The sequence below is a fragment of the Trachemys scripta genome, chromosome 7 (assembly GCF_013100865.1).
Source record: "Trachemys scripta elegans isolate TJP31775 chromosome 7, CAS_Tse_1.0, whole genome shotgun sequence".
NCBI lineage: Eukaryota > Metazoa > Chordata > Testudines > Emydidae > Trachemys > Trachemys scripta.
In genome coordinates this window covers 111982294-112007802 of record NC_048304.1, presented here as the reverse complement: position 1 = coordinate 112007802, position 25509 = coordinate 111982294, and the positions used below count along the sequence as shown (strand labels likewise).

General features: G+C 39.0%; 1 protein-coding gene across 2 annotated transcripts in view; it reads right to left on the bottom strand.

The window, feature by feature from the left end:
- PDZD8 (PDZ domain containing 8) overlaps positions 1 to 25509 on the bottom strand; it is a 134063-nt gene that overhangs the window by 91353 nt on the left and 17201 nt on the right. Inside the window, exon 2 of one of the 2 annotated variants that reach the window (XM_034775433.1) lies at positions 3814 to 3936. The exons of the other annotated variant lie outside the window; for it this stretch is intronic. Within the exon in view, the coding sequence (XP_034631324.1) occupies positions 3814 to 3936 (123 nt within the window). The remainder of the gene's footprint in view (positions 1 to 3813; positions 3937 to 25509) is intronic. 2 annotated transcript variants of the gene reach the window in all.

Below are 25509 nucleotides of genomic sequence, written 5' to 3'. Positions count from 1 at the left end.
CACTTGATCAGAATGGTGATGATGATTGTGAAATGCTCAGGGAGATAGAGAGTTTATAAAAATAGAAAACTCAATAATAATGGGTGATTCAACTATCCCCATGTTGACTGGATACAACACCTCAGGATGGAATAAAGTTTATTTGCACCGTACATGACTGCTTCTTGGATCAGCAAGTCCTGGAACCCAGAAGGGGAGAGACAATTCTTGATTTAGTCCTAAGTGGAGGACAAGATCTGGTCCAAGAGGTGAATATAGCTGGAACACTATATATAGCAGTGACCATAATATAATTAAATTTAAGATCCCTGGAGGGAGCAGGGGAGAAGCCCACTACAGTAGCATTTAACTTCAGAAAGGGGAACTACATAAAAATGAGGAAGCTAGTTAAACAGAAATTAAAAAGGTACAGTCCCAGAAGTGAAATGATTGCAAACTGGATGGAAACTTTTTAAAAACACCATAACAGAGGCTCAAATTAACTGTATGCCCCAAATTAAAAAACATAGTAAGAGGACTTTTCAGCTTGGAAAAGAGACTTTTAAAAAGGAATATGATAGAGGTCTATAAAATCTTGACGGGTGTGGAGAAAGTGAATAAGGAAGTGTTACTTACTCACTCTCTTAAAGACAAAAACTAGGAAGCCACCAAATGAAATTAATGAGCAGCAGGTTTAAAACAAACAGAAGAAAGTACTTCTTCACACAACACACAGTCACAGGCAATGTGAAACTCATTGCCAGGGGATGCTGTGAAGGCCAAAATAGGGTTCAAAAAACAACCTAGATAAATTCATGGAAGATAGGTCCATTAATGGCTATTAGGCAGGATGATCAGGGATGCAACTCTGAATACCATGCCCAGAATGTCCCTAACCTCTGCTTACCAGAAACTAGGAATAGGCAACACAAGAGGGATCACTTGAGGATTACCTATTCTGATCATTCCCTCTGAAGCACCTGGCATTGGCCACTGTCGGAAGACAAGATACATATGGCTGTGCTTCAAAAGGGCTAATTTCCCAAACTGAGGAAAATTATAAGCACAATTGATTGGAAGGAAAACCTCAGATGAAAAACGTGAATGAAAATCGGGAGTTCAAGAGGAGTTTCTAGGTGGCCAAAAAGCCACAATTTCACAATCCAGAATGAAGACAATTGTGGGTAAAAAAACATCCTGATTCTGTGGTGAAGTGAAAGCATAAATTAGAAATAAAAAAGTAACATAACAAATGGAAAAAAGGAGTATAAATAGAAAGCAATATAAATTAGAAATTGTGAATTGTAGAAAATTGATAAGGGGAGCAAAGAACATAAGGGAAAAATCTATAGCTGGCAGGGCTAAGGATGATCAAAAGGAATTTAAGTATAGAAGGAACAAGAGAAATCTTAGCAATGGTATAGGCCCATTATTAGATGGAGATGGTAAAGATATTAACAGTGGTGCAGAACAGGCAAAAGAAGTGTTCAATAAATATTTCTGTTCCGGTTTTAGAAAAGGAACACGATGATGTACCAATATCACATAAGGATAAGGAAGTACTTTCCAGTCCATTAGTCACTATGGAGGATGTTAAACAGCATCTATTAGGGATAATCATTTTAAAAATCAGCAGGCCTGAATAACTTACAGCCAAGAGTGCTAAGAATGTGGGGTGAGGCAATCGCTGGCCCACTGATATTAACTTTTAACAAACCTTGAAATACTAGGAACATTTCAGTGACTGGAAGAGTGCTAATGTTGCACCAATATTTAAAAAGGGCAAGGGGGGATGACCCAGGTAACTATAGGCCTGTTAGCCTGACATCAATCCCTGGCAAAATAATGGAATAGTTGATATGGGATTCAACTGATTAAGAATTAAAGGACAAGAATACAATTAATGCCAGAGCCAGTCAACATACTTTGTGGAAAATAGGTCTTGTCAAACAAATCTGATTTCATTCCAATGAGATTATAAATTTGGTTGGTAAATGTAATTGAGTAGATGTAAGAAGGCATTTTGTAAGGCACAATATTCTGATTTGAAAATTAGCATGATACAATATCAATAGAGCACACATTAAATGCATTATGAACTGGCTAACTGACAGATCTCAAAAAATAGCAATCACCAGGGAATTGTCATTGAATGGTGGTGACTTGGATCCATACTATGCCCAATGCTTTTCAACATTTTCATCACCAATCTGGAAGTAAAAATCACTGCTGATAAAATTTGCTGATGACACAAAGATTTGCAGATTGATAAATAACGATGTGGACAGAGCAGATATGCATGGCAATCTGGATTGCTTCGTAAACTGGGCCCATTCAAACAAAATGTATTTTCATGCAGCCAAATGCTAAGTTACACATCAAGGAACAAAGAATGAGATCATAACTAGAGAAATGGAGACTGTCTCCCAGAAAGCAGTAACTCTGAAAAGGATCATGGGGTCATACTGAACAAGCATGTTGTCTACATCTCACTGTGAACACATGTTGTCAGAGGCAAAAAAGGACTGATATCATCCTTGGATGAACAGGAGAGTAGAAAGGTGATTTTACCTCTGTATACGATATTGGTGAGACCAATACTGGAATACTGTATCCAGTGCCCACATTTGAAGAAGGATGTTGAAAAACTGAAGAAGGTATAAAAGAGCCACAAAATTGATTTGAAAACTGGAGAAAATGCCTTATAGGGAGAAACTTAAAGATATCAATCTGTTTAGTTTATGAAAAACAAGATTGAGAGCTGTCTTGCTCAGAGCATATAAATACCTTCAATGTGGATAAAATACCAGATACTAAAAGGTTCTTTAATTTAGCAGAAAAGGGCATAACAAAAATCAATGTCTGGAAGCTGAAGACAGACAAATTCAAATGAGAAATCTGGTGCAAATTTATAACAATGAGGGTAATTAACCACGGGGAAGTGGCAGATTCTTTGTCTCTTGATGCCTTCAAATTAAGCCTAGATGCCTGTCTAAAATATATTTTCCCAAAAAACAAGTTATGCTTTAATCTTCTTCTTTCGTATAGCTTGTATTGCCGCAGCAGTGAGCTGGTGAATGTTTTAGTGAAACACCAAAGTTATTGGGTTCAATACCGGGGAACTGGGTGAAATGTAATGGTCTGTGATATATAGGAGGTCAGACTAGATCATTTAATAGTCTCATCCAGCCTTAAATTTTATGAATTTGAGGGCATTTTCACAAAAACAAGTTTTACTTGCTTTAGGCTTGATTTTCAATGTTAAAATCACTTCCACAGCAACTAAATTATGAAGTCACCAATAAGCCTATGAACCTATAAATTCTTACTTGATGGGGGATGTGGCAGGGGGAAATAAGCAGGGCTGGCTCCAGGCAGCCATTCAGGACAGGGGCGGCAGGTCCAGCTATTCGGCGACAATTCGGCGGACGGTCCCTCACTCCCGCTCGGAGCGAAGGACCTTCTGCCGAATTGCCGTCGCAGATCGCGATCGTGGCTTTTTTTTTTTGTGACTGCTTGGGGCAGCCAAAACCCTGGAGCTGGCCCTGGAAATAAGCAGTAGGAGCAAAGCAACCAAAAGCAAAGAGGAAGAAAAATTATCTATATACACCCACAGAATCATCTAAAACAGCTTAGAGTGTGTTTTCCATGTTTCAATTGATCATTAAGAGAATTTTTAATTAAAAAAAGCTATATTATAGTACGAATTCGATCAGGAGAGTGAAGTTGCAGTGTTCTTGTATCAAAACAACCTTAGCAATAATATCCTGTACTTGAAAACCACTAACAATTACTTAGTCCAAAAAGAGTGACAGAGCGGAGGATAGGACATACCTTGTACATTCTATTAAGGTAATTTTAAGTCGGCCTTCTGTCAATGGAAAATCTTGTATGTTGAGATCCCGATCTTCATATTCCTCAGGTGACATAACTTGAAATGGAAAAAATGGCTTGAACCTGATAAAAATAAATATAAAGTCTCACTTTTTCATAAACAGGACTATTTTACTAGTTCAAAATACATTAACAGAACTATCAGGCACAAAGAATGAAAGCAATATACTTACAGGGCCATTTGGGGGGGGGGGGGGGTTGTTTTTCTGTTTAAGACAATTAAGGACAGAAAATCTAATTTTTACAAGTCTTCCAGCCAAAATAAATAAATAAATAAAAAGCCTCAGGAAGCTACTAAAAATTCTTCCATGCAAGAAGCTGAGGAGTATATAAACACAGCAAGAATGTAAACACTTTGTTTTCCATGGAATGGATTATTTTGAATCCCACATCCCAGTGTGCCAGTAATTTTGAATAAAGGAGTTTATAAAAATAGTCTGAGCTGAAACTCTGTAGCTGTATAGTATGTTAAAGAAAAATCTTGTGCTATTATGATGTGTAAAGAAACTGTACTATAAGCTTTCAATTTACCTATATACTAGTATTTAGGTGATTAAGGACAAAAGAAAACTACAGACAAATATTTACATACCACAGTATAGGTTTTCATACAATAGAATAGGCATATGCATTATTAAACAAGACACTGTTAGTATTGTTATCCATGCTAGTACTTGGGTTCTTACAAGTACTGAAAGAACTTTTAGAGCATTATTTTGCTGAGATTGCAATATAAAAACATTAACTGCCTTCTTCAGTTTCTTATGTATAAATGTTGAATACCTTGATTGGCATTTTAATACTTCTTTACAGTCTCAAAAAATGATTTCCCTCATTTGCAGGGCATGGGCTGGTTTTGCACTGATTTTAGTTTAACCAGTGCAACTTGTGTTTTTGGACCAGGCCTAGGGTTTACAGAGGCCCATAAACTCTCATTGGATGGAGCATGACACCAGAGGAAGAAAACAGAAACGCTCCCTTCTTCAGTTCACTAGCGAAGGCATCATTTTTTAAATAAAGAGGAGGTGGTAAGTAAATGTGGTGATGAAGATGTCAGCATTCCTAGAGCATAGTCTCAGAACCTCTCCCCACACTCAAAACACACAGCCTGCATGAAAGAAGGAAAAGTCTAGGTTTAACTATCTTAAAAATAAAGAAATCAAAAGGAAAAAAGTTATGACTGCAATATTCTGATAGAAATTTTAAACATAAAATTGAGGAAATTCAAAGGTATGTTTCAATAGCATCTTAAGAACCACACTGTACATACAGTATTGTGCTTTTAGATACCATGATGATAGCTACCTTAGATATAAAATTGTATCTAAAATACACTGCTAAAGTTATCAGCTAGAGTGAGGCAAAATAGTATAAGTTTGAATTTCCTGACTGTTGAGAGTTTAAAAATATCAGTTATAATTTTGCATTAATGCAAGATGACATATAAAGAGCATTCCAAATTCTAGGAACTCCAATACAGTATGTACTGAAGTATGCAAAGCAGTTAAGATTCTCTTTTCAAGTTGAATTTGAGTTCTGTAGTACTTTGTAGATAATTTAGTTATCTGATAATAGTCTTTTAATATGGAATTAGAATACGGAAGTACATTTAAAACCAACAAAGTTGTGAATTACAAAACAGCAGGCTCGGATTTCATTTTTCTTGCCTAATGGCTTCAACGTGCTTTTGGAAATAGATCCTTAAAGTCCTAGGCCAAAACAAGTTTGGATTATACTTCCGTTCCCACTGATATTAGCAGATTACAAATAAAAAAATTAAATTTGGAGTATTTAGTTACATGTAACTGCTTCTTTACAACAGTCAATTTTCATAACCCAGCAATTACCATCTATTTAATGATAATCTATTAGATGTTTGTATGTTTATAAAATTAAATGTAAACCTCAATGTACTATTATTCCAAGTAGGGTTTAATTACTTGTTTGTTAGTTAGCTGAGCAGTTTACAGACTGTTCAAGTATGAGATAACCCAACTAAATTTATTAAGTAAAAATGTTTGGAAAGATTATTTCCTATTGGCAACTGAAAACACAACTTAAAAGCCTTATTACTTTAACTAGCAACGTTTATCCACCTTGTGATCTTACTGTAAAATCCATACATGGGCCATCTATAATACAAGTATATGACAGGTTCACAGATGCCCAGTTCGGGATAGGGACATCCTTTAGGCTCTCTCTCATTCTTGCAGACAGTCCCCCACAACTAACCCCACTTAATAGCAACGTTCCAGCTAGTGAAGAGTGCTCCCTGCACAGCTGTCACTGTTACTCCTTTGTTCCACTAAACAGGGTTGCTAAAGAACAATACCAGGTATTCCAATTCCCAGAAGCCAAGTTTACTCCTTCCATAATGGCCTTGCAAAACGTCAGCCTGGGAACACTCATGTTATGAAGCAAGATGTATTAAACTAATGTTGTAGTTTAATACCACATTTATACAGCAGTAGGAATAATCCAGCCACACTTAATGAACAAGTGGATTTATTTAAAATACTGTACTTAAGTATTACTTTAAAATACTAACTTACACTGGTGTTTTAGCAAAAAGGCCATTCTTCATTAAGGAGACAAGGTGTGTGAGGTACAGTAATATCTTTTATTGAACCAACTTCTGTTGGTGAAAGAGACAAGCTCTCTAGCTTACACAGAGCTGTTCTGCCCGTCTCCAATATCCTGGGACCAACACAGCTACAAAACCGTCGCAAACATTCTTCATTAAGCTAATTTAATGAGATTTAGCCAAGAGATCTGGGTTCTATTCCCAGCTCTGCAACAGATTGTGTATGACCTGTACAAGTCAAGGTCTCATTGTTCCAGTTTCTCCATATAAAAAGAGGGGACAATATTTTCCGTTTTCAGGAGTGTTGTGAATTTAGGGTAGATCTACACTGGTACTTTGTCGGCAAAACTTTTGTCGTTCAGGGATGTTAAAAAAACCCACACACATGAACGACAAAAGTTTTACCGACTAAAAGTGCCAGTGTGAACAGCGCTTTGTTTGCAGGAGCGCTCTCCTGCCAGCAAAGCTGCTGCCACTCGTGGGGGGTGAAAGATTTTTGTCGGCGGGAGAGCTCTTTCATGCCGACAAACAGCAGCTACACTGTGCGGCTTTTAGCAGCACAGCTGTGTCACTAAAAGCTGCACAGCGTAGCCATAGCCTTAAGTCAGGGGTCAGCAACCTTTGGCACATGGTCCATCAGGGTAATCTGCTGGCGAGACATTTTGTTTATGTTGACCGTCAGCAGGCACGGCCTCCCCGCAGCTCCCACTGGCCGCGGTTCGCTATTCCCAGCCAATGGGAGCTGCGGGAAGAGGTGCAGGCTGCAGGGATGTTGCTTCCTGCAGCTCCCATTGGCCGGGAACGGCGAACCATGACCACTGGGAGCTGCGGGGGGCTGTGCCTGCGGATGGTCAATGTAAACAAAATGTTTTGTGGCCCGCCAGCAGATTACCTTGATGGGCTACGTGCCGAAGGTTGCAGACCCCCGACTTAAGTCATTGGAGTTTGTAAACTGCTTTGCACGTTTATAATACTTTCAGAGGATTTCAACATCTACCATTATATTTAGTCCATCTTTAATACACAGAATGCCATTATAAAAAGAATTATACAGCACTTAAAGAAAAACTGTCCAAACATTTATCAGATATAAAACTAGGCCAATCAGCCAGAAACAGATGAATGATGGCACATTCCTCCCTCTGTCCAGCAACATCCTGAAACAAACCCTTGCGTGAAACCAAACCCTCACGTCACTCTCAGCCACTACAAGGAGCAACTGAGCTGGATTCCCATCAGGATTCTGTCCCAGGACCTGGTTTGAAGGTTCAGTCTTTCACATCAGCCTCTGGTTTGTACAATTTATATAAATTTGACGCTCCAGCCCACTGCAGCTGCACATAAAGGAGTTCTTTCTGTGAGGTAGTAAATTGACTTAAGAAACCCACCAGTATTTCTATAATACTGTTAAATCTCAGCCAGTAACTAAAGGCCAAGTCCACACTATACACTTACATCAGTATAACAACTCAGGCATGTATAAAATCCACACTCCTGATAGATGCAGTTATACCTCCTTAAGCCGCAGTGTAAATAGCGCTATGTCTATGGGAGAGCTTCTCCCATCAACATAGCTACCATCTCTCGTGGAGGTGGATTATCTACGCGCACAAGAGAAGCTCTCTTGTCAGCATAGTAGTGTCCTCACTGAAGTGCTACTGTAACAATGCGGTTCTGGAGGGACCCAACTGAGAGTGCCAACTCAGGACTAATTGCTTAAACAGGGCAGTTACAGCCCAAGGCTGGGGTTTTTCCACCTCTAAGGCAAACCAAACCAGCCAGACTAAGAGGAATTTGGTCTCACCCCACTGGCTAACCACAAGTCAGACAAGCAATTTCCTTGGACACACCAGTTTCCCAGTATCACCACCACTGCCACTCATTATGGGGACAAATAGTTATGAAAACCAATACCCCATTAAAAGAAAAAAGGTTCTCCTGATCCCAAAGGATCAAGCCCCCAAAGGACCAAGCCCCAGACCCAGGTCAATATACAAATCAGATCTTACCCACAAATCACGCTGTTGCCAATCCTTTAGAATCTAAAGGTTTATTCATAAAAGGAAAAAGATATAGATGAGAAATAGAATTGGTTAAATGGAATCAATTACATACAGTAATGACAAAGTTCTTAGTTCAGGCTTGTAGCAGAGATAGAATAAACTGCAGGTTCAAATCAAGACTCTGGAATACATCCCCAGCTGGGATGGGTCTGTGACGTTGTGCAGTCTATATGGTTTTATAAAAACATAATAAGAAGTGAATATAATGTAACTGGAATATGCTTCATGCAAAAGGTCTCTTGTAAGGTATCATTACAAAGCTTATAATCTACTGAGTGTGATCATCCGATTTGTATAAATGTACCACTTGTATCTAAAACTAGAAATATGAAATATAACTCTGAGGGCCTACTGTAATTATGCAAAGTGTGGGCCATTAATAGTGGTTTGGAATCTTGATAACTCCCATTAACCAGGACCATTGTCTGCAGATGGCTGTGTTTTATCTATGAGTCTTCCTGTATGTGTGTATGCTGGCAAGTGGGTAATGAAGTCTTGCAGTGACATGTAACCATGTCACCTGACCTGGAATCCATCTTTAACCTGGTGCTTTTCCAGTGGCGGTGTGTGTGTGTGTAAGTAAAAACCCAGAGGGACAAAGGGTTCCCGCCTTATGCAAAAGATATATAAAGGGGTGGAAGAGAACAAGGGGTGAGAGGAACCATCATGAAGAATCCCCTAGCTATCACCTGAGCTACCAGGGGAAAGAATTGTGCCAAGGCCTGGAAGGTGTCCAGTCTGAAAAACAACTTACCGAAGCATCTCTAAGGGTGAGATTATCTGTATTCAGTTTGATTAAACATAGATTTGCGCATTCTATTTTATTTTGCTTGGTGACTTACTTTGTTCTGTCTGTTACTACTTGGAACCACTTAAATCCTACTTTCTGTATTTAATAAAATCACTTTTTATTCATTAACTCAGAGTATGTATTAATACCTGGGGGAGCAAATAACTGTGCATCTCTCTCTATCAATGTTATAGAGGGCAAACAATTTATGAGTTTGCCTTGCATAAGATTTATGCAGGGTAAAATGGACTTTATTTGGGTTTAGACCCCACTGGGAGTTGGGCATCTGAGTGCTAAAGACGAGCACACTCTTGTGAGCTGTTTCCAGGTAAACTTGCAGCTTTGGGGCAAGTGATTCAGGCCCTGGGTCTGTGTTGGAGCAGACAGGAGTGTCTGGCTCAGCAAGACAGGGTGCTGGAGTCCTGAGCTGATATCCAGTTTGCATAACAATTCCAGCTCAGCAGTCTCCAGCGCATCATCAGAGATCTACAACCTATCCTGAAAGACGATCATTTACTCTCACAGATCTTGGGAGACAGACCTGTCCTCGCTTACAGACAACCCCCCAACCTAAAGCAAATACTCACCAGCAACCACACATCACTGAACAAAAACACTGACCCAGGAACCTATCCTTGTAACAAAGCCCGATGCCAACTCTGTCCACATATCTATTCAAGTGACATCATCATAGGACCTAATCACATCAGCCATACCATCAGGGGCTCGTTCACCTGCACATCTACCAATGTGATATATGCCATCATGTGCCAGCAATGCCCCTCTGCCATGTACATTGGCCAAACCAGACAGTCTCTACGCAAAAGAATTAATGGACACAAATCTGACATCAGAAATCATAATACTCAAAAACTAGTGGGAGAACACTTTAACCTGTCTGGCCATTCAATGACAGACCTGCGGGTGGCTATTTTACAACAGAAAAACTTCAAAAACAGACTCCAACGAGAGACTGCTGAGCTGGAATTGATATGCAAACTAAACACAATCAACTCAGGATTGAATAAGGACTGGGAATGGCTGAGCCACTACAAACATTGAATTTATCTCCCCTTGTAAGTATTCTCACACTTCTTATCAAACTGTCTGTACTGGGCTAGCTTGATTATCACATCAAAAGTTTTTTTCTCTTACCAACTCTGAGAGGCCAATTAAGTAAGACAACTCCCACCTGTTCATGCTCTCTCTCTCTGTGTGTGTGTGTGTGTGTGTGTGTGTGTGTGTGTGTGTGTGTGTGTATATATCTCCTCAATATATGTTCCACTCTATATGCATTCGAAGTGGGCTGTAGCCCACGAAAGCTTATGCTCTAATAAATCTGTTAGTCTCTAAGGTGCCACAAGTACTCCTGTTCTTTTTGTGGATACAGACTAACACGGCTGCTACTCTGAAAGCTTCTCTAGTGTTTCTTCACTGCATTCACCCCATAGCAGCCAGCTAGCATAACAGAAAACAAGCACACTGATAAAATATCACAAAGTTAGAGATTAGAGAACCAGAATTGTCAGGAATCCATGAAGTCCATCCTTTTTTTTTTAATAGTGTGGATGCCCTTACTGCTTCTTTGTAATCTACAAAGGCAGCCCAATAAGGTTGGTTTTTTGTTTGTTTGTTTGTTTTTTGTCTTTTTGTTTTTTAATAGATTTCTGTTTAATATCAGAAATACCATGGCTTGTGTTCCTGATTTGGGTGGAGGACTAAGATTAGGAACTAGTGGGATAACATCACAAAATGATAATGAAAATTTAGCAGGTGAGCTGGGAAGACTGTCTAACTTTCTAAAACTTTGTTTTTGTTAACTATTTAACTCAAACTCCTGACACACTTGGGTAAAAGCTAACTTTGAGAATTCAAAAACCCCAGGCCCATCAATTTAAGATTTCTACTTCTCCAAAGAGACCTTTAGCAAAGCTATCACAAAGCTTCACGTTACTGATATTTCTAAGGTTAAACTCCCTCCCAAACACTTACAAAAACCTTTCAGGTGGATAGATACATCATAAAGCAATAAAAAAGCTACACATTTTTCATTGCTGTGCAGGCCATCTTTAAACTGGCTTTATTTTGATTTAAATCAGTTATTTCTATTTGTTATCAACAATAAGAACAGTTTCTATCCCACTTTCAGTAACCCTTTAAGTATGTACATAGTTAAATTCTATCCCACAGTCAGTTTTTCCACTGTCTCCAAAAACACTCTTTCATTATAGTAGTACTCCTTTGCACTCCTAAAAGCTGTCCTTTACAGCAGTGGTTCTCAACCAGTGGTACATGTATGCAGAGATCTTCCAGGGGGTGGTACATTAACTCATCTAGATATTTGCCTACGTTTACAACAGGCTACATAAAAAGCACTGGCGGAGTCAGTACAAACTAAAATTTCATACAGAAAATGACTTGTTTATACTGCTCTATATACTAAAATGTAAGTACAATATTTCTATTCCAATTGATTTATTTTAGAATCATATAGTAAAAATGAGAAAGTAAGCAATTTTTCAGTAATCGTGTGTTGTGACACTTGTGCGTTTTTTGACTGATTTTGTACGCAACTAGATTTTAAGTAAGGTGAAACTTGGGGGTACTCAAGACATTACTTTCAGGAGTCTTGTCTGGAAAGGTTGAGAGCCACTGCTTTACAGTCTTTTCATTTTATTTATATTCTTTCTATACTATAGTGCCTACATTTGAATTCAGCTAGTCAGCTGTAGCCCATGTAATATAGTGACTAGTGATCAATAACTTCCCCTTTTCCTTAATTTGGTTAAAGTAAGTTGAATAGTTTAACTGCCTTCTAAAACTGGCTATGCCTTCACCCTACAATACAGTAGAACCTCAGAGTTATGCACACCAGACTTACAAACTGACTGGTACACCACACAGGTCATTTGGAACCCAAAGTACGCATCAGGCAGCAGCAGAGACAGAAAAACAAAATAAAAAAAAACAAATATAGTACAGTACTGTGTTAAACGTAAACTACTAAGAAATAAAGGGAAATTTAAAAAAAGATTTGACAAGGTAAGGAAACTGTTTCTGTGCTTGTTTCATTTATATTAAGATGGTTAAAAGCAGTATTTTTCTTCTGCATGGTAAAATTTCAAAGCTGTTTTAAGTCAATGTTCAGTTGTACGCTTTTGAAAGAACCATCATAATCATTTGTTCAGAATTATGACATTTCAGAGTTATGAACAACCTCCATTCTCAAGGTGTTTGTAACTTTGAGGTTCTTCTGTACATAGAAAAATCATATATCTACTTTCTCACCAAAACTTTGACAAAATACATGATGTGAAAGGCAGCACATCCCTGTATAACTCTAGTAGATGCAAGTTTTCTAACCAAATTTACTAACATTTAAGACTACCCTCTGGCTTACCATCCTACTTTAATACATGGTCAAAATTTATAAAACCATTCCTAAAGTGAAAGACAAAACCAAAAAAAAAACCTCTAAATGTCTCCACCACTACTTCAATCCATCTTTGTACACCACAAAGCAGTGACAGACATAAAAAGCCATTTCATTTTCCCTGTGAAGATTGCTTAACTATGGAGTCAACTAAAATGAATTTACGTCGGCGACTTCTCTGCAACTGTTCCCAATAATCAAATACAGAAAGAAGAAACTGAGTAACCCAATATCAGAACTAGTTTTTAAAATTTTAGTGTTTTAGTGTTTGTAGTGCTGTTGTCTAAACAATGTGACTTTTTGCTTATCTGGTGCAACTATACAATGAATTTCAAACTCAAGTGACCAGTAAATCAGATAAAATTTTAAAGATACTCTGGTTAGTTATCTGTCCACGAAAAGCTTATCAACATTCCTCCACTAATAGAGCTGTTAACTTCCATCCATGCAAATAACTTCAGCACAAGTTAGAAATGTTCTACTTGAATTTCAACAATTGCCTTACCAGTTAGAAAAAAAAATGGAGACATTTCAAATTAAGGTAAAAGAATGTACTAGTTGGCTAACCCATTCCATCAGCATCTCTGAGTAATCTTTGCAAGAGAAGAATGCAATATTTTTCTTTTTCAGTGTAAGTCAGTCCTTAAATAGCAACAGTGCATTTCAATCAAATACAGTAGGACAGAAAACAAGCAGCAAAAGTATGTTTTCACAACAGTAGGTCAGATGATGTTGTCAAAGAAATCTTGTTAATGAATACTCAATGAATACTTAAAGATATTACACTTAAAATAGCACAAGACTCAATCCTTCTCTACATGAAGCCAAAAAAAAGGAAGAGATAAATTTGTTTGAAATACTCTACCTAAAACTACTTAAGTTCCCTTTATGCTGAAGAATCCACACTCTCCATCCAGGGTTCTCGCATGAAGCCTTGAAGGAAGGCAAATCCAGCACACTTGGTATTTTATCCCTACCTTTAACTCAAAGAAAACCCAAGCCAAAATATCTTGTAAACTACCGAGGGGAAAAAAACAAGGTCTGCGTTTCTATAATGGGGGTATATAGACCACATAACCTTCTGCTCCCTCCTTTTCAAATTTTGGGAAAAGCCCTATCCATCTAACTGTAAAACAGCCTGATTAAATTTTTTAAAAAGTGTCTGGCCCAAACTCGCATCTATTTGTATTAGCTATTGTACGTGGATTGTTTTGTGGACTTTAAGCCAGTGTTTCTTACTAGACAAAATGAAGACAAGGAATAGTCTTTTATACCGAAGAGAAGAGGTAAAAAATAAGAAAAGATTCACCTATTAGCTAAAATTATCTGTTCCTATCAGTATCTACTCATCTACAATGTCTTCAGGTGCACCAAGAAACAAACAACCACCAAGCTCTGTCTGGCCAAAGACAACCAAGGACTTATGTAATTCTATTCACTCTATCTGCCAAGGATATCCAGAACCACAGTGCAAAAACAGTCACAGGCTAAATACCGGGAGGGACAAACTAAAATATCAACAGCAGCTGGACTGCTTTTCTGCTCTTCAGAAACAGGAAGAATTAGACTGGTTAAAGAAAACCAGACCTTTTTCATCGCACAGAAAGGTTATCATATGCAAACTAAGTCAGCTTGATTGAAAAGGCAAGAGCGTGATCATATAACAATATGTTCTGAGAAAGGAAGGAAAAAAAGCTACTTTGGAGTAAATATATGGTACTTGTGGGATTGTACAACTATTTTCTTTCCATCATCTGTTTGGTGGAGGGAATTTAATGACTGTTCTCCAAAAACAATTACTCAGATTTCTCTTTACAACCACATCACTACTTTGGGTTATATAACTTTTAGTGCTACATTTTACTGCCATAGATTAATAGTGTCAGGTTTACAAATTCCTAGTCAAGTTACATGCTTATTTTAGAAGATATACATTAAATATTCAGTTAATCACAATACTTTAAAACTAAAATAGGTTTTAAATTCAAATGCCAACAAAACAAATAGTCGAAACTTAAAATGTAACAGACATTATTTACACATTTTTTAGTGCAGAGTTATTCTGAAGGGTTTTAGAGAGATTTCAAACTGTATTTGCAGGAACCAAGTTCCTAAACGGAAAGCGAAAGACAGCATCTTATAAAGTTACCTGCATTTAACAAAACACTGGATTTATTCTAACAGATTGTACCATTAAGGAAGATATTCAGGGATGACAATTACTAAATTGTGTTTGGAAAAAATAAGTTCTGCACTTCTTCCATTTTGCGGGTAGAGAGACCATTTAACTGCCTACGGGAGAAATCCAATAAATAAACTTTAATAAAATCATTAAAAGTTACTCTGATTTAGAAAAACCAAATAAAAAGTCATGCTTTTGCTACTTAAAAACATGTAAATTATCAATATTTTTTGTTTCAAACTTAAATACCATTTAAATTAGGTTTGTTACACTGTTGGCAAATTTAATCCTAAACTGCCTGGAAAAATTCTAAAACCCTTATAGGCTATTCCTAAAAGCATGAAAAACAAGTTTTGTGATATTTAGTCACTTTTTTGAAAGAAATTGTCTAACAAGTTACATAATCCTACCAATGCCTCTGCTGAAAGGTTTTATAACTCAGAAAGCTCCATTACAGATTACCTGTGGGAGACAGAAAATATGAGCTCATCCTTACTTAAAAACAAAACAAAAAACAAAATTTATTTTGCAGAATTCACTTTCTTGCCCACACTGAAACCAATGAAAGCTGTACTGTGGGAGCATGACTGGATCTACATTTAGCAAATCAAAGCATATTTCTATTTGATAGTCAGACTCAAACACGATCAAGGCATCTTAGCTTTACCACATCCGTAAAAATAGCTCAATTTAATTAAAAACGCCTCATTATTGGAGCATGTGGGTCTTCTCAGGAGATTTTATGAAAATATGCAAAATCAGTTTTCTGACATTTTAGCACTCCACCCACCTCATAGATTCCATTTTCCCATTAATGCAGGAGGATCACATGCATAAATTCTCAGTACCCTGAGGCAGTGGTTCTCAAACTAGGGATGCTGCTTGTTCAGGGAAAGCCCCTGGCGGGCGGGCCAGTTTGTTTACCTGCCGCGTCCACAGGTTCGGCCGATCTGATCGCAGCTTCCACTGGCCGCGGTTCGCTGCTCCAGGCCAATGGGGGCTGCAGGAAGCGGTGAAGGGGAAGCAGCAGAGGGACGTGCTGGCTGCCCTTCCTGCAGCCCCCATTGGCCTGGAGCGGCGAACCGTGGCCAGTGGGAGCCACGATCAGCCGAACCTGCGGACATGGCAGGTAAACAAACTGGCCCGGCCCACCAAGGGCTTTCCCTGAACAAGCAGCAGCCCTAGTTTGAGAACCACTGCCTCTACCAAAGAAGAGGAAATGTAGTACCTGTTATTTTTCTCTGAAAGATCCTTCACTTAATCCATATGCATACCTTATGCTCCTCCCATTACTTTGCAGGGATAACATGATATTTTGACAACATAAGGGAAGATAAGGATGGAACTTATTATTGCAGAATTCTTCACAAGCGAGTTTGTAGAAGTTCTACCCCTGCCTAGATGATGGAAAGAAAATAGTTGTACAATCCCACAAGTACCATATATTTACTCCAAAGTAGCTTTCAGCAACTTTCTGCATCATCTTTGGACTCAAAGTCTATGACTACATTTTTCAAAAGTAACTAGTGATTTTGGATGCTTACTTGGCCAAAAAAAAAAAAAAAAAACTTTGTGGTGTATGATTTTCATAAAGTATTGAGCACCCACCCTCTGAAAATCAGGTTGTTTGAACTGTATCAAAATGGGAACCCAAGTTACTAGTAGTCACTTTTGAACATTTGAGCTGTAGTGTCTGGCAAAATATGCAACAATATTCAGTTGGCTTCTTTGCAGGTAACTAGCACAGATGCTTTACCTCTATCAGAAAGTCATAGATCTGGTAGAGAGAGTCCTGAAAACACTTAATACTTCGGTCAGTAATAAAATCAACAAGCTGAAAAATCTTGAAGTAGCCCTCTCAAACTAATTACTTTATTTAAACAGAGAAGACAGGCCTAAGAATGGCCACATTTCTAAAGAATAGCCTCTCTGAAATCCTGAATTCCATAGTTATATGAGTCTTCAGGTCCCTTACTACTGCCGGGTTTCCTTGGGATGTTTATATGACATGGCTGAAGCCAACTGCTCACTCCAAAGAACAACAAAAACCTCACATAACATTAGCTTCAAACCAGGCAAGGCCTGAACCACTGACTGACTAAATATATTAAGTTTGCAATGGCCTTTTTCTGAATAGTTCAAATACAAGACCCAAGGAATCCAAGAATAAGGGTAGAATCCTGTCATACTTGAGCAAGACAAAATCTAACCCCTATGCCTCAGTAGTTTCCACTGCAAGGAATTCTCCTTCATGCCCACATTCACATGTTTTCTTGAAGAAAGATGAAACATCTGGATATTTATTTATTTTTAATCTCAGAGGGAGAACAATTTCCACAACATAGATTATGTCCAAAGTACAATGGTTGAGATAACTATTTGAGAAGCCTCTCCCTTTTTGCCTTTTCTAGTCAAGAATTGTACTATATAAGCAAAACGCACAGGGGTTCCTTGTGATGGAGTGGGTCTTCCATCTCCATTGCTAGTAGCCAAAGGAATTCTTTGAAAAACAGGTTGATCATCTTTAAATACAAGTGACTCAGCCAACTGGAAGCTATTACTATTTTTTCCAGGACTGCTCATCTTCTGGAGCATATCTTTCTATTCTCATCTCGGTGAGCAGAGCAGCATGGCAGTGCTACTTGCTATAGGAACGAAATACCCAGTTGTCTGGGACTTAACTATCTTGAGTAGTTTTGTATCATCTGCAACTTTTGCCACCTCACTGTTTACCCCTTTTTCCAAATAATTTATGAATATGTTGAGTAGGACGGGTCACAGCACAGAGCCCTGGGGGATACCACTATTTACCTCTCCATTCTGAAAACTGACCATTTATTCTTATCCTTTGTTTCCTATCTTTTAACCAGTTTCCCAATAGGATAGTGCCATGGTCTGTTTTGTCCATATGCAACCAATGTCAGAGTCAAAACCAGTGATCAGCAGAGCACAGGCATCAAAGGTCAGGCAATGTGCTTCTGTGTAATTATGGAAGCGCACTTCATGGGAAGTCCTTCCAGCTTTTCTCCTGTTGCAATGGAATTTGTGTTTCGAGGCTACAACTGGCTGGTGAGAATACCTCCAGCTGGAACCTGTTCAGGAAAGCACTTAAGTACATGCTTAATTTTAAGCACATACTTAGAGATAAATATTTGATTAAATGCTTTCTTGAATTGGGCCCTCTGTGAGAATGTCCTTGCTATAGTGGGCAAACCACAGAGAATCTGTGTAAGAACTTCCTCGTGGAGAGGTAAGTGGAAAATGAAAAATAGATTAGAAAATGAATAATGGATTAGTGCTCAGCATGGGGGAAGTGGTTTTCCAAGGTTTTCTAAATCACCTTCAGAAGTCTCTCAGGTTACAGTGGTCAACTGCACAACATTATCATGAAAGCCTGCATAAACTAGGAGGAGCACACTGAGAACAAGAGGAAAAATTTCCTCTACACTAAACTAAGCAGTAAAGAATGTAGTATGCATCTCCGTAATCAACACAGAGAGCTGACTGAGCTCTAATTCCCTTTGATTTGTTTCAGAACACCTCCACCATGTATTCCATCAGATTTGTAATAAGGCAAGTCAAACTGCTCTTTATCAGGTATTGGCAACAAAATGGCAGATGAAATTCAATGTTGATAAACGCAAAGTAATGCACATTGGAAAACATAATCCCTACTATACATATAAAATGATGGGGTCTAAATTAGCTGTTACCACTCAAGAAAGAGATCTTGGAGTCGTTGTGGATAGTTCTCTGAAAACATCCACTCAATGTGCAGCAGCAGTCAGAAAAGCGAACAGAACGTTGGGAATCATTAAGAAAGGGATAGATAATAAGACAGAAAATATCATATTGCCTCTATATAAATCCATGGTACACCAACATCTTGAATACTGCATGCAGATGTGGTTGCCCCACCTCAAAAAAAGATATATTGGACTTGGAAAAGGTTCAGAAAAGGGCAACAAAAATTATTAGGGATATGGAACAGCTGCCATATGAGGAGAGATTAATAAGACTGGGACTTTTCAGCTTGGAAAAGAGATGACTAAGGGGGGGAATCTGATAGAGGTCTATAAAATCATGACTGGTGTGGAGAAAGTAAATAAAGAAGTGTTATTTACTCCTCCTTATAACACAAGAACTAGGGGTCACCAAATTAAATTAACAGGCACCAGGTTAAAACAAACAAAAGGAAGTTTTTCACACAACACACAGTCAACCTGTGCAACCTCCTTGCCAGAGGATGTAGTGACGGCCAAGACTATAACAGAGTTCAAAAAAGAACTAGATAAATTCATGGAGGATAGGTCCATCAATGGCTATTTGCCAGGATGGGCAGGGATGGTGTCCCTAGCCTCCGTTTGCCAGAAGCTGGGAATTGGCAACAAGGGATAGATAACTTGATGATTTCCTGTTCTGTTCATTCCCTCTGGGGCACCTGGCATTGGCCACTGTCAGAAGACAGGATACTGGACTAGATGGACCTGGTCTGGGGGGGAGAGGGGGGAGGAGAGAGAGAGAGATAACTTTCAAAAAGTTATTGCAAAAGAAAAAGAAAGAATGTGCTCTCCTTCATGAACACTGAAAGACTAGGCAGGGTGTGATTGCTCCAGAAAACATGCCAGCAGACAGCTTTTAGTTAATCTTAAAATAAAGAAAAAAAATAAAATAAAGCAGCAACTCTGCCTTCATTCAGCGAGATTAGATGCCAATTCTGATTGTTAAAAAAAATCCTTCTCTTGCATTAGACAAGTAACTGTTTAATCAGACACATTGTACTCAGAATTACAAACACCTCGGGAACTCTGAAACGTTCGTAACTCTGAACAAAATGTTATGGTTGTTCTTTCAAAAGTTTGCAACTGAACATTAACTTAATACAACTTTGAAACTTTACTATGCAGAAGAAAAATTCTGCTTTCCTCCCTTCTCCTGCCTACCCCCCCTTTTTTTTAGTAGTTTACGTTTAACAGAGCACTGTACTGTATTTGGTGTGTCTGTATCTGTGTCTGGTTCCAAATAAGGTGTGTGGTTAACTGGTCAGTCGGTAACTGACTTTCATATCTCCGAAGTTCTACTGTATACTATGTTTCAAAAATGTGCAATCTTGTTGAGTATTACATACCATAAATAATGGATGTTCAGTTTTATTTGAAGATTATTCTTCAGAGTACTGGGGAGCAACAAAAAGCAGTCTGTCCACTCCTTACTGCAAAGCATTATTTTCCAGTTCTGTAATACCTTCTTCCATACAACAGACTCTTAAAGTACTATACAAACTTTAAGCCTCAAAATAGTCCTGTAAGATGGGTTTTATCCCCATTTTATAAATAGGAAAAAGCTTTGCTAATAGTAACAGCAAGTCTGTGGCAGAGCTGCATGTAGAACCCAGATCTCTTCAATTCCAATCCTCTGCTTTCATCTCCTACCCATACTGTGAGGTTGCACTCCATACGTTTCATGGAAATATGCTAATGAGTGTGACTATAATGCAACTGAAATATGCTTTATGCAAAAGGTCTCTTGTAAGGTATCATTACAAAGCGTATAATCTACTGAGTATGGTCATCCTATTTGTATAAATGTATCATTTTTGTATCTGAAACTAGAAATATGAAATAACTCTGAGGTCCTATTGTAATTATGCAAAGTGTGGGCCATTAATGGTGGTTTGGAATCTTGATGGCTCCCATTAACTAGGACAATTGGTTGTAAATGGCTCTGTTTACTTGTAAGCCTTCCTGTAGGTGTGTGCGCCAGCAAGTGGGTAATGAAATCTTACAGTGACATGTGATCATGTCACCTGAACTGGAATCCATCTTTAACCTGGTGCTTTTACATTTAAAAGGAGGGGTGGGAACCCAGAGAAGGGGGACACAGGATTCCCGCCTTGTGCCAAAGATATATAAGGGGATGGAACAGAACAAAGTGTGCTGCCAGTCATGAGAAATCCCCGGAGTTACCACCTGAGCTGGAGCTAACAAGAACTGTACCAGGGGAAAGGATTGGGCCCAGACTAGGAAGAAGTCTAGTCTGTGAAAGCAGCTTATTGGAACATCTCTAAGGGTGAGATTTACCTGTATTCAGTTTCTTAATGTATTAGGCTTAGACTCACATGTTTTGTTTTATTTTGCTTGGTAACTTACTTTGTTCTGTCTGGTATTACTTGGAACCACTTAAATCATACTTTTATACTTAATAAAATCACTTTTATTTATTAATTAACCCAGAGTATGTGATTAATACCTGGGGGAGCATAGAGCTGTGCATCTCTCTCTCTCTGTGTTATAGAGGGCGGACAATTTATTAGTTTACCCTGTATAAGCTTTATACAGAGTAAAATGGTTTTATTTGGGGTTTGGATCCCATTGGGAACTGGGTGTCTGGGTGCTGGAGATAGGTGACTTGCTGAGCAGTTTTTGGTTAAAGTCTGCAGCTTTGGGGGCATGGACTACACCTGGGTCTGTGTTGCAGCAGACTTGAGTGTCTGGCTGAACAAGGCAGGGTTCTGGAGTCCCAAGCTGGCAGGGAGAACGGGCTCAGAGGTAAATTCAGTACATCAGGTGACAGTCCCAAAGGGGTCTCTGTGACCGAACCCATCACACATACTTCCTCTCCATGTCTACAGCATGAAAACCACTGATACCCTTGTTATAAGCTTCTATACTGGCCAAGAATTGACTGATTTTGACTCAAAGATAGTCCCTCCACATCAGGACTACAGCATTAGTGAAGCAAGCTAGGACTTTCAATCTAGGATCTTTCAGAAGCCCTAAATTCATTTACACATAATTTTTAAAAGTTGAACAGGTTACAGAAGTTTCAGCACTATCTTAGGTACTTATATGGTCCCCCACCACCATACACACAATCATTAATAGATTTATCTGCACAATTAAATCTGAGTGAATAACTGATTTTCCTGTTCTTTGGAAAGGGGGGGGGGGGGGAAGGGAAGGGGGAGAAATGAAAAAAATATTTCAGTTCAGGTCAAACGAAATCCAAAGCCTAAATTCACCGTGTCCAGAAGGAGCCACCACCCCAACTTTCAACTTTTAGCCCAGCTGTAGGGCACTCACCTGGGATATGACAGATGCAAGCTCAATTCCCCATGCTAGAGCAGGGATTTGAAACCGGGTCTCCTCTCCCCTCTTCCAGTGAGTACACTAATCAGCAGGCTACAGAATTATTCTCTCTCACTGTTTGTGGCCCAATGACTATTCAGGTATTTTACACAAAGTGGAACAGCTTCAACAGAAGGGACTGAGACCCCCTCATTCCCGAATACCCTACAACCTGATAGTTGGGTCTCCCCATTCGCAGGTAAGTTGCCTAAATTCAAGTCCCTGCTCCCACTTCCCAGGTAAGTGTCCTAATTACTGGCCTAAACATTTTAATGTGGGCAAACAGCAGCACCACCCACTATTCCACTTTGTGAAGCAAGCCTAAAAACAATAGTTTCAACCAGAACAATTCATCAAATTTGCAAACAATTTCAGGTTGACCAAAACTGTATGTTTCAGTAAATGAACTATTTGTCCAACCAAAAAAGCTGTTAATTTTTAATTTTTTTTTAAATAAAGAATCTTACTGAATGATAGAATTTTAGCTGGAGATAAACCCCTGAAAACAGGAATTAAATGCTAATATAATTCAAGTTATATTCTTTAAAACATCATATTTGTAATCTAAAAAGTTAATGAACTCAAGGGTTTCAATTCTATCATTAATTGCCCCATAATATGTTCTTCACCTACACCTTGTAAGAATCAGATTAGATGAGAGACATATTTCACTGTTGTGACCCCGATGTATTTTTTTTGTAAACCAAGATACAGTCTTTATGTACAGTGGAGGGAGAATTGTTCCTCAACACCAGGCTGGTTTATAAAATAGTTAAAAAAAAAAAATCTAACAATGGCACTCTGTGGGGGGAAATTCTATATATTTTTAATAAGAGTATTTGCTACCATCCTTGGATCTTAAAATAAGACAGCCAGGTAGTAGTAGTCCAAACTACTACTATAGATAGATTTTAGTTATCTGAACATAGTACAATTTTACTGTTGCTTAAGTGAGTGTCAAACTAAGATCAAATCTGAATAAACTATTCACTGAATTTAGAGTGCAGATACTGTAGACACAGACCAAATACTTAAGTAGCATTTTTTCAGCAGCTCTACAATTCTGAGTACCATTTAGAAGAAACATGCCTTCCCTACCCAGCCCCCTCCATACTGTTTCGCAACCCCGACATGGCCCTTAGGCCAAAAAGTTTGCCCACCCTTGCTCTAGGCTCTAACACAGATAAGAAGGACCACCCCCTCACCCCCCACAGCACCAAAAAATCAAGTTCTACTTTTTACCTTTGCCATCCCTTGCACTTTCTTTGCACTCTTACGTAAACCTGGAGTTTCACAAGTCTCTGTTAAACTGGTCTCATGTTTTATTATTTTTGTCACCATCTAAAATAATTAAATTGAAACAGGTATATTTAAGGTGTCCAGGGACACTTCAGCAATGCTGAAAAGCCACAACATGCCACCCAATGCATTGTTAGGCTAAAATTGAGTTCTACTCTGAAAAGTAAAACACAAAACCCACCTTATTGTTTGTAAACTAAAAATATCTGAGATGGAGTCCATGACACACAGTAGCTATGGAATGCCACAATAGCTTTTAAAACAAAAACAGTAAAGCCCGGAAAAATAAACCAGAACTCCAAGAGTGAAACTGGGAAGGTGCCACACACATCACCGATAACAGTTACTGTAGGCCAAACTTTGTGCCAGGTTAAATCTTTGCAACCCAAAAATACACAAAGCAATATGTTAGTGCTTAAAGTAGTTAGTCTATTTAGGCCTGATCCCCACTAAGCCCCCTCTTCGGACTAAGGTACGCAATAGCTGAATTCGAAGTACCTTAGTCCGAACTTACCGCGGGTCCAGAGGCGGCAGGGAGGCTCCCCCGTCGATGCCGCGTACTCCTCTCGCCGAGCTGGAGTACCGGCGTCGACGGCGAGCACTTCCGGGATCGATCCGGGATTGATTTATCGCGTCTAAACCAGACGCGATAAATCGATCCCAGAACATCGATTGCCTGCCGCCGGACCCTCCAGTAAGTGTAGACATACCCTTAGTTTTACAAAGAAAACATTGAGAGAAGACTTACAGTCTATAAGCACCTACATAGAAGAACGATATCTGATAGTAGAGGGGTCTTTAAACTGGCAGACAAAGGCATAACAAGAGCCAATGGCTGAAGTTATTCTATAAAGTTTCTATACCTCACTCATCAGGGTAGTATCTGAATGCCTTTCAGTAGTCCATTAAGCAACATGACTAACAGCTGTCACACATTTGTTCCCTCATTCTCTCACTAAGGGAATAAATGTGTGCAGTGGAGTGTTTTGGAACATAGTTAAACAAACTCAGCTATATGTTTGTTGCAACTTGCTCTTGGAGTGGAAAACAGAGAGGTCTGCAATAGTCCTTAGTGCCTGTGAGACTTTGTTCCACAGTCTTGGACTAGCCCCCAAATAAGTTGTCTCCTGCACCGGCAAGATTTGCTCTGAATTGTAGGAAGTTCTATTGCACCGAGAGAGCAAAGCTGTCAATCAGGGTTTATCCTAGAGCTTCAGGCAATCTTCTAGATACCCTAGTCACAGAGTACTTAGCACCTTGGATATAAGGACCAAACGCAGAAGCTAAATAGATTCAGACTAGGAATAAGGTTTTGGGGATTTGTTTTTTGTTTGAACAGTGAGGATAATTAACCTTTGGAAAACATTTACCAAGGATTCTTCATCACTTTAAGTCTTTAAATCAAGAGCATGTCTTTCTAGAAGATTCTCTAGCTCAATCAGAAGTTTTGGGATTGATATAGGAACCCTTTAGTGAAATTCTATGGCTTTTTATGCAGGTCAGATGAGATGACTAGAATGGTCCCTGCCTTCTGACCTTAAAAATAGGTGAATTTATGTTTTTATTCAGAAAAAGCATGTGTCTGCTTATTACTCCAAAAATGAAAGTTAAACTAATTTTAGATCCAAATCCACTTGATTGCTCAGAAGCCATAATACAGCAGTAAAATAAACATACTAAGACACCTTCGGTGATGCATTTTTTAAAATGAAGCATACATAAGGTGACTAGGTACCTTCTCGTCACTTACTGTGACGGACCCAGACCAGTGGGGTACAGGAGCCTGGTAGAGGGCAAATATACTGGTCACTGGATGAGTAGTTTTCTGTTCCCTGAGTGACCAGAGCAGGGGCTGCACTAGAGTAATCAGGAACCTGCTAGAACCAGTTAAGACAGGCAGGCTAATCAGGGCACCTGGGTTTTAAAAAGGAGCTCACTTCAGTTTGTGGTGTGAGTGTGAGGAGCTGGGAGCAAGAGGTGCAAGGAGCTGGGAGGGCGTGCTGCTGGAGGACTGAGGAGCATAAGCGTTATCAGACACCAGGAGGAAGGTCCTGTGGTGAGAATAAGAAAGGTGTTTGGAGGAGGCCATGGGGAAGTACCCAGAGAGTTGTAGCTGTCATGCAGCTGTTACAGGAGGCACTATAGACAGCTGCAGTCA